General features: G+C 39.0%; 1 protein-coding gene across 1 annotated transcript; it reads right to left on the bottom strand.

Annotated features, from left to right (window-relative positions):
- Positions 1–9,660: 9,660 nt before the first annotated feature.
- On the bottom strand, positions 9,661–14,428 carry LOC121992721 (transcription factor-like protein DPB). Its single transcript, XM_042547256.1, has 9 exons — positions 14,056–14,428; positions 13,599–13,678; positions 13,379–13,422; positions 12,616–12,678; positions 12,363–12,509; positions 12,210–12,278; positions 11,180–11,278; positions 10,595–10,665; positions 9,661–10,323 (listed from the first exon to the last, which is right to left on the bottom strand). The coding sequence occupies exons 1-9, from the start codon at positions 14,301–14,303 to the stop codon at positions 10,089–10,091; spliced, it is 1,056 nt and encodes a 351-aa protein (XP_042403190.1). The 5' UTR covers positions 14,304–14,428; the 3' UTR covers positions 9,661–10,088.
- Positions 14,429–16,133: the final 1,705 nt, after the last annotated feature.

Raw genomic sequence — 16,133 nt, 5'->3', positions numbered from 1 at the left:
AGTTAACTCGCTTATAACCCAATCAAATAGCTCGAGAGTTTAAGATAGGGAGCGAAAGCATGCTCATTTATAACCCGGCTGAATGACTTCGGTAGTTTAGAATATGGGCACAAGAGTTAACTTGCATATAATCTGGTCGAATGACTCGAGAGTTTGGAATATATAGGCGCAAGAGCAAGCTCTCTTATAACTTGGCTGGAAAGCTCGCGAGTCTAGGGCATGGCATGAGAGTATGCTCGCTTATAACTCAGCTGAACGGCTTGGTAGTCTGAAAGATAGGTGTGAGAGCCTACTCGCTTATAACTCGACCAGATGACTTGGGAGTCTGGAATATAAAGGCGTCAGAGCATGCTCGCTTATAACCCAGTTAAATGACTCGGAAGTCTAGAAGATAGGCGTGAGAGCAAGCTCGCTTATAACCCAGTTGAATGACTCGGGAGTCTAGGACCTGGCATGAGAGCATGCTCACTTATAACCCGATCGAACAGCTTGGGAATCTAGGACATGGCTCCAGAGTATACTCACTTATAACTCGATTGGATAGCTTGGGAGTCTGGGACATGGTGCGAAAGTATGTTCACTTATAACCCGACCGAATTGCTCAGGACTCTGGCCCATGGTACAAGAACATGCTCGCTTATAACCCGGCCGAACAACTCAGGAATCTAGAAGATAGGTGCAAGAGCATGTTTGCTTATAACCCAGTTAGACGGCTCAGGAGTCTAGAAAATAGGGGCGAGAGTAAGCTTGCTTATAACCCAGTTGAATGGCCTAAGAGTCTAGAATAAATAAGTGTCAGAGCATGCTCGCTTATAACCCAACCAAACAGCTAAGAAGTCTGAAATATATAGGCACGAGAGCATGTTCTCTTATAACCCAACGAAACATCTCAGAAGTCTGAAATATATAGGTGAGAGCATGCTACCTTATAACTCTATCGAACGGCTCGAGAGTGTAGGACATGATATAAAAGTATGCTCGCTTATAACTTGATCGAATTGCTTGGGAGGCTGGCACATGGTGAAAGAGCATGCTCGCTTATAACTCAGTCGGACGACTTAGGAGGTTAGCACATGACACAAGATCATCCTCTCTTATAAACTGGCTGGGCGGCTCAAGAGTTTGGGACATGGTACGAGAGCATACTCGCTTATAACCCTGCTGAATAGCTCAGGAGTCTAGAAGATATGCATAAGAGCATGCTCTCTTATAACCTAGTAGGACAGCTTAGGAGTCTAGATGATAGGTACGAGAACAAACTCGCTTAAAACCCGGTTGAATAGCTTAGAAGTCTAGGATATAGCATGAGAGCATGCTCTCTTATAACCCGGCCGAACAACTCGAGAGTCTAGGATATGGCACGAGAGCATGCTCATTTATAATCTGGTTGAACAGCTCGAGAGTCTAGGACACAGCGTGAGAGCATGGTTGCTTATAATCCGGCTAAGTGGCTTGGGAATCTAGAAGATAGGCGTGAGAACATGCTCGCTAATAACTCAACCGAATGGCTTGGGAGTCTGGAATATAGGCGCGAGAACAAGCTCACTTATAACCCGGTTAGATAGCCCAAGAGTCTGGAATATATAAGTGCGAGAGTATGCTCCCTTATAACCTGACCGAATGGCTCAAAAGTCTGCAACATGGCGCGAGAGAATGCTTTCTTATAACCTAGTCGAACGGCTAGAGAGTTTGGGATATGGTGCGAGAGTATGCTCACTTATAACCTAAATGAATGACTCAAGAGTCTGGGACATGGCGTGAGAGCATGCTCACTTATAACCCAACTAAATGGATCAGGAGTCTAGGACACAACACTAGAGCATGTTCGCTTTTAACCCGACTGAATGGCTTGGGAATCTAGAAGATATGCGCAAGAGCATGCTCGCTTATAACCCAGTCAGATGGCTCGGGAGTCTGGAAGATAGGCGCAAGAGCAAGTTTTCTTATAACCCGACCAAATAGTTTAGGAGTCGGGGACATAGCGCAAGAGCATACTCACTTATAACCCTGTTGAACAACTCGAGAGTCTGGGACATGGCGCGAGAGCATGCTCGCTTATAACCAGTCGAATGGCTGGAAAGTTAAGAAGATAGGCATGAGAGTATGCTTGCTTATAACTCGGTCGGATGGCCCAAGAGTCTGGAATATATAGGTGCAAGAGTATGCTCACTTATAACTCGGCTGAATCGTTAGGGAGTCTAGAAGATAGGCGTGAGAACAAGCTCGCTTATAAACTAGTCGAATGGCTCAGGAGTTTGGGATATGGCATGAAAGTATACTCGCTTATAACCCGGTCGAACGGCTCGAAAGTTTGGGATATAGCACAAGAGCATACTCACTTATAACCCGGGCAGATGGCTCGGGAGTCTAAGACATGACGCGAGAGCATGCTCGCTTATAACCTAGCCGAACGGCTCGGGAGTCTGGGACATGGTGCAAGAGCATGCTCACTTATAACCTGACCGAACAACTTAGGAGTCTGAGACATGACACGAGAGCATACTTGCTTATAATCCAGCCGAACGGCTTGGGAATCTGGAAGATAGGCGCGAGAGCATGCTTGCTTATGATCCAGCTTGATGGCTCGAGGGTCTAGAAGATAGGCACAAGAGCAAGCTCGCTTATAACCTGTCCGAACAACTCAAGAGTCTAGTATATGGCACGAGAGCATGCTCGTTTATAACCCGACCGAACAACTCTGGAGTCTGGGACATAGTATGAGAGCATACTCGATTATAACCCAAGTGAATGGCTTAGGATTCTGGAATATATAGGCATGAGAGCATACTCGATTATAACCCGACCGGAGGCTCGGGAATCTAGGACATGTCATGAGAGCATGCTCGTTTATAACCCGTCGGTACAGCTCCGGAGTCTGGGGCATGGCGTGAGAGCATGCTCATTTATAACTTGACCAAATGACTCGAGAGTCTGAAATATGGCGCAAGAGCATGCTAACTTATAATCCAGCCGAATGGCTCAAGAGTCTGAAAATTATAGGCATGAGAGCAAGTTTGCTTATAATTTGGTCTGATGGCTCGAGAGTCTGGAATATAGGGCTTTTGAGATAAAATCACCTGCATTTTTATTAAGTGTAAATATTCAATGTGCTATATTAATACATTACAAACGTACTCTTAGGTCCTATAGGGCTGCAGATGGTTCACACTCCACGACCGCTCCAAGTTCTTTCCATCTGCATCCTTGAGGTAGTAGGAGCTTGAGGCGAGCTTTTGTACTACCTTGTATGGCCCACCCCACTATGGCTTCAGTTTGTTGATGTCTCCGATCGGCTTGATCCGCTTCCAGACCAAGTCCTCCACTTGAAAAAAAAATCTCAGAATAACCCTTCTATTATAGTTTTGCTTCATCCTTTAGTGATATGTCATCAGCCGAGCAGCTGCCTTATCTCTAATCTCCTCTATTATATCAATCTCTATAAGGCGTCGACCGACATTATCCTCATCGTATAGTTGTCTCTGATCGAACTCCACTCTCACTTCAATTGGGACAACTGCTTCACCACCATAAACAAGGCTGAAAGGAGTTATACCTGTCGCTTCTCATGGGATGGGGTGGTACGCCCACAACACACTAAGTAGTTCCTCAACCTAACTTCCTCCAACATGATCAAGCTTAGTTTTGAGTCCCCTAATGATTTTCATGTTGGTGACTTTAGCTTGACCATTGCTCTGAGAATATTCTATAGATGTAAAAGCTTGTGAGATGTCATAACTCGAACACCATTCTCAAATTTTTTTACCCTTAGAACTATCTTCCATTGTCGGAGATGAGCTTGTATAGAATCCCAAACCGACAAATAATCTTCTATCAGAGGAACTTGATAATCATCTGATTGATTATTTTGGCCAATGCCTCAGCTTCAACCCATTTGAAAAAATAATTTACAGCTACTAGAAAGAATTTTTTCTGAATGAGTGGCATAGGAAAGGACCCCCACAATGTTCATTCCCCATTAATCGAATGGGTAGGAGACAATCAAAGTATTCAACAATTTTGTAGGATGGTGAGGAATATTTTGATGTTTCTGACATGATAAACAAGTTGATACCAATCGGGTGGAGTTTGGCTACAGAATGGGCCAGAAATATCCATCTAGCAAAATTTTTTGACCAAGCGATCGAGCGCCTGAATGACTTCCGCACGAATCTTGATGTACTTCTTATAAAATATACTACACGTCATCTTGTCCAATGCACTTAAGTAAAGGGCAAAAAAAAAAACCTTTTGTATAGATTATCCCCAATCAAAGTGAACCAATCGGCTCTCTTCTTCATCACACGTGCATGTTCCCGGTCGACTAGTAATATTCCTTGTTGAAGAAATAAGATTAAAGGCATTCTCCAATCACTTTGTAATTTCAGGTTGGTCTATCTCTCAATCAACAACATTTGCTCCACGAGCTTGTCCAGGGTCTATGGAACTATGGAGGAGGCCAACTTTGCTAAGTTATCTGCTTTCTGATTCTCTAATCAGGGAATTTTTTTGTAAAATGACCTCTTGAAATTCTGCCTTTAATTTCTCGAATGCCTCCGCATATAACTTGAGTCGTTCATTATTGATCTCAAAATTATCTGATAATTGCTTAGCGGTTAACTAAGAATCTGAGTAAATTAAAACCCGGGTGGCCCCTACATGCCTTGCAGCTTGCAGCCATGCTTTCAATGCTTCATATTCTGCCTCATTATTGGAAGCCCGGTAATTTAGCCAGATAGACAATTGCATCTTGTCCTCCCTCGGTGATATCATCAGAATTCCCACTCCACTAAATTGTCGGTGGATGATTCATCTATATATATCTTTCAGGTTTCTTCCTGCTTTGGCTTTGAATCTTCGATATAAAATCAACTAAGGTTTGAGCCTTGATAGCTGCTCAGGGCTGATATTGTATATCATATTCACTAAACTTCGTGGTTCATTTGATCAACCACCCTGAAACTTCCGGGATAATGAGTACTCGACCTAAGGTATTGTTGGTTAGTATGATGATTGGGTGAGAGAGAAAATAATGGCGTAACCTTCAAGTAGCTAAAACCAATCCATAAGCCAACTTCTTGAGTGTAGTGTAGCGACACTCAACACCCTTTAATAAATAACTTAAGAAATATACAGGTTGCTGCTCTTTCCCCTCTTGTTTTACTAACAATGATTTGACAGTATCCTCAGTAACAGACAAGTATACCCATAAAAGTTCACCTACTATTGGTTTAGCAAGCGCTAGCAGGGTGGACAAATACTTTTTCAATTCTTCGAATGCCTAGTCAAATTTGGTGTCCCACTGAAATTTGGTAGTCCAACGAAGTATCTTGAAGAATGGTAAACTCTGATCGACTGATCTTGATATAAAGTGAGATAATATCGTGATCTGTCCGGGTGCAGCAGAAGATCCCCAGACGTGGCAAGAGGAAAATTGTAATAATATCACTCAGGGGATATTGGGATGATCACTGGATGTCCGATCGACGGAGACTCCAATCAAGCGAGGAAGTCGCACACCCGCCAACTGGAGATCCACGCAGTTGGCTGCAGCCAGGATCAAGCACAAGAGCCTGAGATTAGTTTTGTGCCTAAGGATTTAGAGAGAGTAGAAGTGCCCTGTGATGATGCTTTAATAATCAAGACTGTTATAGCCAATTATAATATATACCGTACCTTTGTTGATACCGGTAACTCAATCAACATCATCTTCAAGGAGGCTTTTGAGCAACTGTAGATAGATAAGAGTAAGCTCCAGCCCATGATGACGCCACTATACGACTTCACTGGCAATGAGGCTCAGCCATTCGGCTAGATTAAGTTGGTCATATCCTTAGGCGAGGAGCCCCTAATGAGAACGCGTTGATCGACTTTTATTATAGTCGATGCGCCCTCAGCATACAACATTATTTTGGCCTGGCTGACTCTAATAAATTTCAGGTAGTTGTTTCAACTTTCTACTAGAAAATAAAATTCTCCGTAGACAACCAGGTAGGGGAAGTTAGAGGGAACCAACTAGTAGCACATAAGTGTTACGTTGATATTATCAAAATTGAAGCTAATACTGTCCGGAATAACTAACAGCTGGAAGTTAACACCTTTCGAGAGGCACCCCCGACTTTGGTCTTTGAAGAGAAATAATAAGTGCAAATTCGACAGGCCGATCGAAGGCTACTACTCAAATAGAAACAGACCTATCTCGGGAGTTTAAAGCAGAGCTGGTTGCATGTTTAACACACAATAATGATGTATTCGCTTGGGAGCCCAAGGAAATCACTGGCATATTGCCAATTATACCAAATTTAATCATGTCTGAAAGCGGTGGAGATGACACGTTGAGCAGGTGACACTACTATTAACCTAGAGAAGACCTCGAACTAGAGAAAAGATTGAGGACTAGAGCGAAAAGGGGCTCAAAATACCTTCTTCCTCTTTGTGCACACAAAAAAGCAAGCCAACAAAATGTTAGAGCAAGAACTAGGGAAGATGTCCCTAGCACAGTCACTCTGATGCTCAAATCAGTATGGCGGCCGAGCGGAGAAAATGGAGTAGTAGTTTTCTAGTAAAATGTGTATGCATGCATGTGTGAGCGCCTGAGAGTACCTAGCCAATGGAGAGGACCTCCCTTTTAATATCACCTCTTATAACCTTCATAATAATGAGACGAGAAGGAATACTCGGTGTCAAAAGATGTCAAGATAATGGAAGGTGTACAGTCTGGAATATGTACAGTTAACATCCGAAGAATCTTCTATTACATGTGTGTGAATGGTCTCGTGTAAACGCTGCAATAATGATAGAAACTAAGCAGCCACCCCCATAAGAAGATTCCATTGCATGTATATGTCAGACATCGGAATATTTCCTAACGAATAGCTATTATTTTCTGACAGGTTATTGTGATTCTTTGACAATGTGATCTCCTGAGGAAGTCCGACCGGATCTTTATTCAACCGATTGTATATTATATTGGCATATATAAGCAAAAGGGTACCAAGTCCCGTAAGGTCGTCCATCCCTTGAGTCGCTCGGCTATATACTAAGTGATGTTGGGGATCTTATATTGAAGTAGCAAGGAGCCAAGTCCCATAGACTCGACCGGTCATATGCTAGGACACTTGCCTCTGAAGGATGGGGAACTGAATCTCAAGAGATTCGATCGCTACTTTAAACAGATCGTCCGTATGATAGGAGACTTGCCTTTGAAGTGATAACCCGAGATCTACAAGTTCGGCCAAGTCTATAATGAGAATTGCCTTATACATTTATCTTGGCAATGAGTGGAGCAACAAGCTCCCTAAGTCTGATCGGCTTAAGGGTCGACCGTTCATATGTTGAAAGACTTGTACCATGAGAATGGGAAGCTGGGTCCTCTGAATCCAGCATGACTTATGATCGACTGGATGTGTGGTAGGTCGGTCATCCCTTAAACTTAATCTGCTATTGATTGATTGGATATATAATAGGTGTCTTAGTACATGAATAGAGCGCTAGGTCCCTTAAGGTCCGACCTACTCTTTGATCAGCCGTCCTCATACAAAAGTTCTTAGCGTTGAACGAGAAGCAATTGTCCTTTTGAAAGTGATCTATTGGCTGCCATCTTCCCTTAAGTCCACTTGTAACATTCCGTATCATTAGTTATATTAGATGGCTAAAATTAATAGTTATCCGGTCATGTTTTAATTTATCCAGCTTTAGTTATTTCTCTTTATTTGGATCCAAGGCGATAAATGAGTTCGTAAGCAAATTTATTGTTCCAATGGGTAAGAATTTATTTATGTTATTTATTTATTTATTTTAGTTGACATAGTATATGATTCTTGCGATGATCAGCACAATCTTAAGCAAGTTTTTTTATCAACCATTATAATAAATAAAAAGTATTTCATTCAGACGATCAATATTAGGTCTACTCTGTACTAGAAAAAAAAATCTCCTATAACATACTGCAATCCAGATTTAAACCTTACATCCTTGATATCCATTAAAGAATTTACCTTGTACCATTACCTCAGTGATAAAAATTTATTTATGTTCCTTCAATTAATTAAATACATAAATTTAAATAACTTGTTAAATTAAATAAATAACTTAAATATATTTGTCTTCGATTTTTTAATATTCATGAATAATAATCATAAACTATTTCTGAATAATATTCACGAACAAAATTTATAAATTATATTCATCAATACAATTTTTATCAAATAACAAATAAATAAATTTATATTATCAAACTCAACAATCAAACAAATAAATTTAAAAACATAAAAATTTTAAATAATTAAATAAACTTAAACAACTAAACTTAAGGAAAACCAATCAAGTCAAACTTAAAATACTATTTCATAGACTTAGAACATCCGCAACGCTAATTCATTATAATATTCACCACCTCATCAAAAAATATGGAACCCACTGTCGCATACTCATTATAACAACATATCTCTTTCACTCACATCCCTTTTAACATTAACACTCATTATTTATGGGCTCCACCGTCCACTCACTCATCTCTTTTACTATTTTTTAAATAATATTAAAAAAATTTACAATTTAAAAAAAATAAAATAAAAAAATTTGAGAGAGAGTATCAAGGGTTGTAAATGAACCAAGCGTTCGTGAACAAGCTTGGTATTCAGTTTGATAAGAACTTGTTTATGTTCGTTCAATATGCATGAGATTAATTAAACAAACAACCTTGAACAGCTCGTTAAGCTAAACAAACAAGCTTGAACACATATGTGTTCAGCTCGTTAACGTTCGTGAACAACGTTCGTGAACAATGTTCATGAACAACGTTCGTGAATAATGTTCAAGAACCATATTTATTAATAAAACTCTTTTCAATATGCTAAATAAATAATAAAATAAAATAAATAAATAAATTTAAATTATCAACCTTAATAACCAATCAAACAATTAAAAGTTTTAAATAATCAAACAAGCTTGAATTGAGAGCTTGATAACATCTAAATGAACCAAGTTCAAACCAAGCTCAAGCCAAACTTAAATTGAGAGTTTGATAACATCTAAACGAACCAAGCTCAAGCCAAGCTTTAAACAAGCTCAAACTCAAAAAAAAAACCAAACCAAGCTTGAACACTCATTTCAAAAGCTTGGTTCATTTTAAGCTCAGCTCGATTATCTTATCAAACAAATTTAAACATCACAAAACTCGACTCGACTTGTTTACAGTCCTAAGAGTGTGTTCAAAGGTGTTCAAACCTTTGAACAATCTCTCTCCTCTCTCTTGTGTGGAAAGGAAATATTAAATAAATATTATAATACCTATTTAACGTCCCATTATGGATACTCTTATTCATTTTATACCCAATTTAACTGGGTCATTATCAATAAATAAATTTGAATATCACAAAATTTAAAATTTGATTCACTTGTTTGCAGTCCTAAGACGAAAAAAAAAATCTCAGAAAACCAAATAATACCAAAATCCTTCTGGAATTTCAATCTATATGTTTTAAAAGTACAAAAATTATCACAATATATAGTTTGTTTGAAATCTATTATCGACGTGGAATTCCAACCAACCGACAGATGTAAACAAATTTACTGATTTGACATTCGACAACAGCATCACTACCAGGTCACCAACTTGTACAAAAAATTTTGACCTGAAACACTTATTTAATGAACCACATCTACAAAAGCAAATTACAAATAGCATAGAATTTTAAGATCTTTTTCAATCCAATTTTGTTAACATAGATCTACACAATAAAATGGCTTCCTCGTACTGGTAAATAACAAAAGAACATGTCCACTGCACACAAATTGTTAAGGTTATTGAGTACCAGCAGCACTTCCTATATAACTCACAAAGGAACTATTGCATGAAGGGAGAAGAAATGAGGCACGATTACCTTCCAATAACTTGACTTGGGAAGAAGGAAATGCAAGTGTTGAACCCTAAGCGGCCATTCCGACTCATTAAAACGGCTATGTTAGCAACCAACCCCAATTGGTTTCCCCAGCTTATAGACTTATTTATATTTACTTCACGAAGAAAATGGCAACCGATGACTCGATGTGGGGCACCGAGACAACAATGAGGTTGTAAACTTTTCAAGTTAATGTTCATTCTTCACGCGTGATTTTAGAATTCCAGGTTTTGGTGGAGAAGCTAATACTCTGGCCATGGAATTAGCCCTCGAAGATGGTGACGTATGATTCTGGCTCGCATTCATCAGGCTCGAACCATCACCTCCATTAGAGCAAGGTGTTAAAGAACCATCACTTTTCTCTCGTTTGCATAATCCCATCGCTTTAACCACGTACGAATCGTCATGTAGCTCAAAGGGAGTACTGCAGTTTAAAGTTACTACCTAGTCAGTGAAGGAGAAAATGGTGGATATGATCTAAATTTTGAAATGGGTCAAGGAGAACATTGCAGCGAGCAATATCTCCAAATCAAACAGGTGGTTTGAATCATTTGATAATCATCATTAATATTGCATTTTTTTACTTGAGAACACCAAGAATATAACAATGGGAAATCTAAGTTTTTACTGAGAAAGCAGGCTGTAAGATAATGCTCAGTATCATAAACGTCAAAGAGAGAATATAAAAAAGTTACCTGTTGAAGTCAAAATGTACAAGCTGCATGTCTTCTGATATTTCTACCTCAACCATAGCATGTGGACGAGTCTGTTGGTCATCATTTAAAAGAAAATATTAACTTATCATGTGGCTAAATTGCATTAGCAGTTCCTAAGAACTTTGAGCCTCTGGTTTAGGGTTTCATAAGTGACCAAATATGCATGCATGATCTAACATTAGATCTCATAAGCGACCAAATGTTACAAATGTAGTGTATTCTAGAAATTTAAACAATATCCTTTTATATAAGAATTCAAAATTGATAATTAAGCTTTGATATTGATGACTAACAAGTTGAAAGGGTAGGAGAAGCATTACAAATTCATATCAGCAACTTGAGAAACCAAATTGCTTGCATGTATTATTATTACATGTCAATAAACTGCAGTAGACTAGTTTTTGTTACCAAATATAAGCAAGCATCTCAAATCCACACTTCAATAATGTCTAACTGCCATTTAAACATTTATCTGGAAACAATTGGCCCATTCTTAAAATGTAACTCCAATAGCCATTAAAAATCTAAAACGCAGAGGCATAAAAGAAAAATTCAACCTTGTACCTGAGCCAAGATAAAGGGCAAAGCAACGCCACCAGATGGCAGATTTCCCGATCCATATAAACTATCATTCCTTTGCACCAATTTTTGGAGACCTACAAACTAGTAAAAAATGGAGAAAATTAAATCATTACTAAGTTGAAGAGATAAAGTGATAAGCCAGTTGCAATATAGGCTAGCATTTCTGATCATCTTTAGAAAATGGATGTATCCTTTCACCATAACAGTGCATAAAAGGAAATTTCTAATTCATGAAGTTACCATGACCATAGTGAACCTTTGTATACTTAGCACTTTGAACTGGCCGACAAAGAATGATCAGAGATTGTTAAAGCTAAAATAAGTAAATAACTAGCCTAACATATTCACAATAGAGATTTGGTTGGTAATTGGCATTAAGACAATTCAGATGGTTTTTTTTAGACACTACTAAAATGACTTGGTGAAGATACTTTACTCAACAGGAACATTTTTTTTTAGAATGATAGATTTATAATGCTTGTTTAGCCTTGTTAGCATTCTGGTTAAGTTAATGATAGACAGCATTAAAAAATCTGAATTTTGTGAGGGGATCCTCATACTAATGATACTAAGAAAATGGAAATGGACATTATAAAAGAAAATCCTGGAGATAACAGGCATCAAGGTGGCTATATAACTACCATATAAAATATATACACTTTTAAGAAACTAAAAAAGGATGACTAATTGGGAATGAATAAAGATAATTTGGCATGCACTCACCTCTTTTTAGCAAAAGATCAGCCCCCAATTTGACAAAACAGATACTAGAAACTTACAAAGTACAGTGGCTTTCATTGTTATTTTATTAGCTAACAATATTGCTTGAACCTAGAATTACTAGCACCTTTTATCCCTACTCGGATGAGTCAATGAGAGTCGGATTCTAAAGATATAGTTAGAAATAGCTGAGTACAGAATACAGATAAAGAAATGACTATCAAATAAAAAAGTATAAGAGACCACCATTTGTAATTGGAAGTAGGTAAAAAATATTAGCAACAAGTCATACTTGATCATGCAATTCTTGCAAATATGCAGTTTTTTTATCAATTCTACTCCTCAATCCAACTCGCTCTGCCTGTGACAAAATACATAATTACAAATCAGTAGTTCAAGGTAACATGGTGCAAATAGTAGATTGGAGTATATGACAGGAACAAACCTTTAATTCTTCAATGTCATTTAGACTAGTTCGAGGTAAACCTTTCCAATGTATTTCCTTTTTATCCTTAGAGAGAATATCCATAGCCATGAGAACATTTAGTGCATCATATACCCTTCGCCGTATGTTCTTCTCATCATATTGTTGCTGCCTCAGAGATACATATCAGATAATGCACTTTCCAAAATCAAACTAGTTGAAGAAAGTAAACAATACATGCAATCTTCAATAGCACAGGCAATTTGTCAGATACCTGATCGTTAGATCCTGGATTATTGGGGGGGTTTGCAAATTCAGTAACAAGTTCATCTGCAACCTGAAAAATGAATTAATGAAATATGAGGCTTCAACCAGAAAAGTCAGGCAAATACACTTCAAGCCAACAGAGAATTCTAAAAGTGAACTGGAATTTCATAACTGCTGCCAACTTAAGATTACTCAAACTCTTCATCTAGCCTCAAACTCTTCATCTATGTTAGACATCCAACACATCAGACACCCTCATTGTTCACTTCTAAAAATCTTAGAAGCAACTATGTGAAGCACAAAAGTGATAAGACAGTGGAAAGATAGTCAAGCAATTAGAAATTGAGTCGTTGAAAGTGAGCAGTTGGTGACAGAAGCAGTACCATGAATAATTTAACAACACCAATATGTTTTGCCAGAATAAATGACACCAAAGGATTTTTTTTAAGACATCCTTATTAGGAGAAGCAGCAATAACTAAAACTGCATTCTTTAAAAGGGAAAGTTTAGCAATATAGTTCAATTTGGCAAATTTATAAAATGATCCATGGAACACAAAATCCAGCCTATGTCAAAATACCCCTAACCTGTGTAAAGGAATCTAGAAGTACTTGAAACATGAGATCAGCATTACTAGTTTCTGGTAACTGACAGGTACAGTCATATCGATTGATGCCATAAGAGGAAAAGATTTAATAAACAAAATATTAATGTGTACTTTACCAATCATATATTATTAAAATTTCAACAAAAGCCAAGGTAAACCTAACCTCATTGTAAGTGGTTCGCCCCTTGCTTTCAACTTTCTCACATACTGAGCAGATAGACATGGCAAGAAAACCAAAGAGCAAAAGTTCAAATAATTATTAAATATAGAAATAGGAAAATAAAATAGAGTAGTTAATCAGACAGTATAAGATAAACATACTGGTTTAAATTTTCATAGCAGCCAATTCAGAACATATTACAGCTAATATGGAAGAGAATTACCTTTCATGCTGAATTGACGAAGTCCCCTTCCACTTTTATCACCTGCAACAGCTCGAGCACTCCTTTTTTTCTTTTTACCACTGCATAGAACACTCTCCATCAGTCCTACAAATAGTTCTTCTCCATAATGAGATTTGATCTACTGAATTCACAAAATCCTCAGAAACTTTCCCATTGGAAATATTTAGCAGTCACTAAATAAATGGAGAATTATTTTATGCAAGTTGGATGGCAGAAGTTATCGAATTTTCAAGTAATTCGGTAGAACAATCGTATATGGAATCTCATTAGTGATGCACGCTTTTAAATTCCCATTTGTTCCGACGAAACAGAAACCACATCACGCCCAATTATCCACACCCATTAGCACCAATTCTGGTGCGCTGCCATCTACGGGTTACCAAATTGTCCATCAATGAACACAATTCGACTGTAAAACCCAAACAAACCCCCTCACCTCACGGCTCCTTTGGGCGTCCCCGCGTCGTCCCCGTGAATGTCGAGGTGGTTCAGACTGACCAAGGTATTCTCGCTGGCGGCAGTCATCGCCACTATCTCACTCCGGCTGGAGGGAGAGCCGGCGCTGCCGCTAGTGGAGGCCGAGTGGCCGCCAGAGAAGGCCGGCGCGCCGAGCGAGAAGAGGCAGCCACCAGCGCCTCCGCGGGCCTTGGGGAAGCTCGTGGCGCTACTGCTTCCTCCCTCCATCTCCACGATCGCCGAACGAGGACAAGATCGCGCGAGCGGATCGAGGGAGGGGGAGCTAACCCTAACGTAGAAGGAGCGAGGAGAAAGAGGGAAGGGAAAGAAGCGTGTTTTGTTTGTTTGTTTGTTGGGTCGTGGGCGGGTTGAAGGTTGCTTACGAAAAAGCCAAGTGGGGACGACACTAGATTTGACACGTGGGAACTTCTATCTGGCCCAAATACTATGCACGATGATGTTTCGTTCCAGTAACACATGATGAAATCGACCATTTCACCGTTTCTCTGATCAACGAATAGGATCATCATAGCCACAGGGCAACGATGCTAGCAGGAGAGAATTTCTCACACCTCTAATAATCAAGTCTTTACTTCAACCCATTAATAAATAAATTATCCTTCGTAGATAGTTCATAAGAATATTAGATTTATAAGTTATTTATTATAAATATTTTTTTATTTATCTAAATAGTTGATAAATTTTTTTTATAAGACTGAGTGATATTAGGCATTAGGAGCGGCCCCAGATATAACATGACAATCAAAATTAAGATGAGGTGACGATCAAAGTTAAGGGGACATAGTGCTCCATTTCAGTACTAAGACACCTATTATATATCTGATCGGCCAATAGCCGATCGAGTTTAAGGATGGTCGATCTACTACGAACTCGGTCGGTAACAAACCCGGTCAAGTTTACATAGCTTAGCACGCATGTCTCCTATATGTACAGAAGATAAATGTGTAATTCTCATTATAGACCCGGTCGGACTTCCGAGTCTCAAGTTATCATTTTAGGAACGAGCCTCCTAACATATGGACAATCAGCTAAAAGTGCTGATCGAATCTCTCAGGACTCAGTTCCTCATTTCTTAGAGACAAGTATCTTAGCATATTATCAATCAGTCATAGAACCGACCAGACATAAAGAGCTTAGCTCCAAATTACTTTAATATCAAAGCTCCAGCATTACACAATATATAACCGTGCAGCTAATAGGCCGAACGACCATACTTATTGGGTACTCTGCTTATGTAGTACTCTGCTAATACACAACTGGTCGGCTAAATTTCCGACCAAGATATCTTTAGGGAACAACATTGTCAAAGAATCACAACAACCTGTAAGAAAATAACAACTATTTGTCAGAGAATATTCTGATAGATCGGATGCGAGCGATAGAGGAGGGGGGTGAATATCGCTTCTTTTAAAACTTTTCTTTTACTTTTTAAATTAGAATCGTGCAGCGGAAATAAGAAAAGAGACAAAGTCGTTTACTTCGTTCGGAGCCTAGCTCGACTCCTACTCGAAGGCCCGCGGTCCTCGATCGCACCGATGGGCAAAGCACTAAAACCCTTCTTTCGGAAATCTTCAGAAAGAAGCAGATCGTACAAGTACAATGAAATAAGATAGTAACACTCCTACTATCTTATTTTAATTTAAGTGCAATATGAAAATAAATATACCGACAATCGTATGCGTAGGGTGTAGCTTGGTCGGTACTTTAGAACGGAGTGACTTGCTGAGCTGTTGAAGATGTGTAGCACAATCCGTACGTGAAGAAAAGCTTTTCAGATGATCAGAAGAGTTGTTCTGGCCTCAGACTTCGAGCCTCATTTTATAGGTGTAATGGAGGTTCGGTCGACCGAACCAGCTCCCATCCTTTCCTGGCTGGAGTCTGACGCTGGCTCGATCTCTAACATTAACTGATCTTTAATGGTTCGGTCGACCGATCCCGTTGTTCGGTCAACCGATCAGCTTCCTTCCCTGTTCGTCTTGATTCGCCGAGATCAACATTCAATGCACCATTAATGTTAATTGGTTCGGTCGACCGATC

The sequence above is a fragment of the Zingiber officinale genome, chromosome 6B (assembly GCF_018446385.1).
Source record: "Zingiber officinale cultivar Zhangliang chromosome 6B, Zo_v1.1, whole genome shotgun sequence".
In the NCBI taxonomy this organism is placed as follows: Eukaryota; Viridiplantae; Streptophyta; class Magnoliopsida; order Zingiberales; family Zingiberaceae; genus Zingiber; species Zingiber officinale.
The sequence above is the reverse complement of the archived record's forward strand: the minus strand, read 5'-3'. Positions and strand labels throughout refer to the sequence as shown.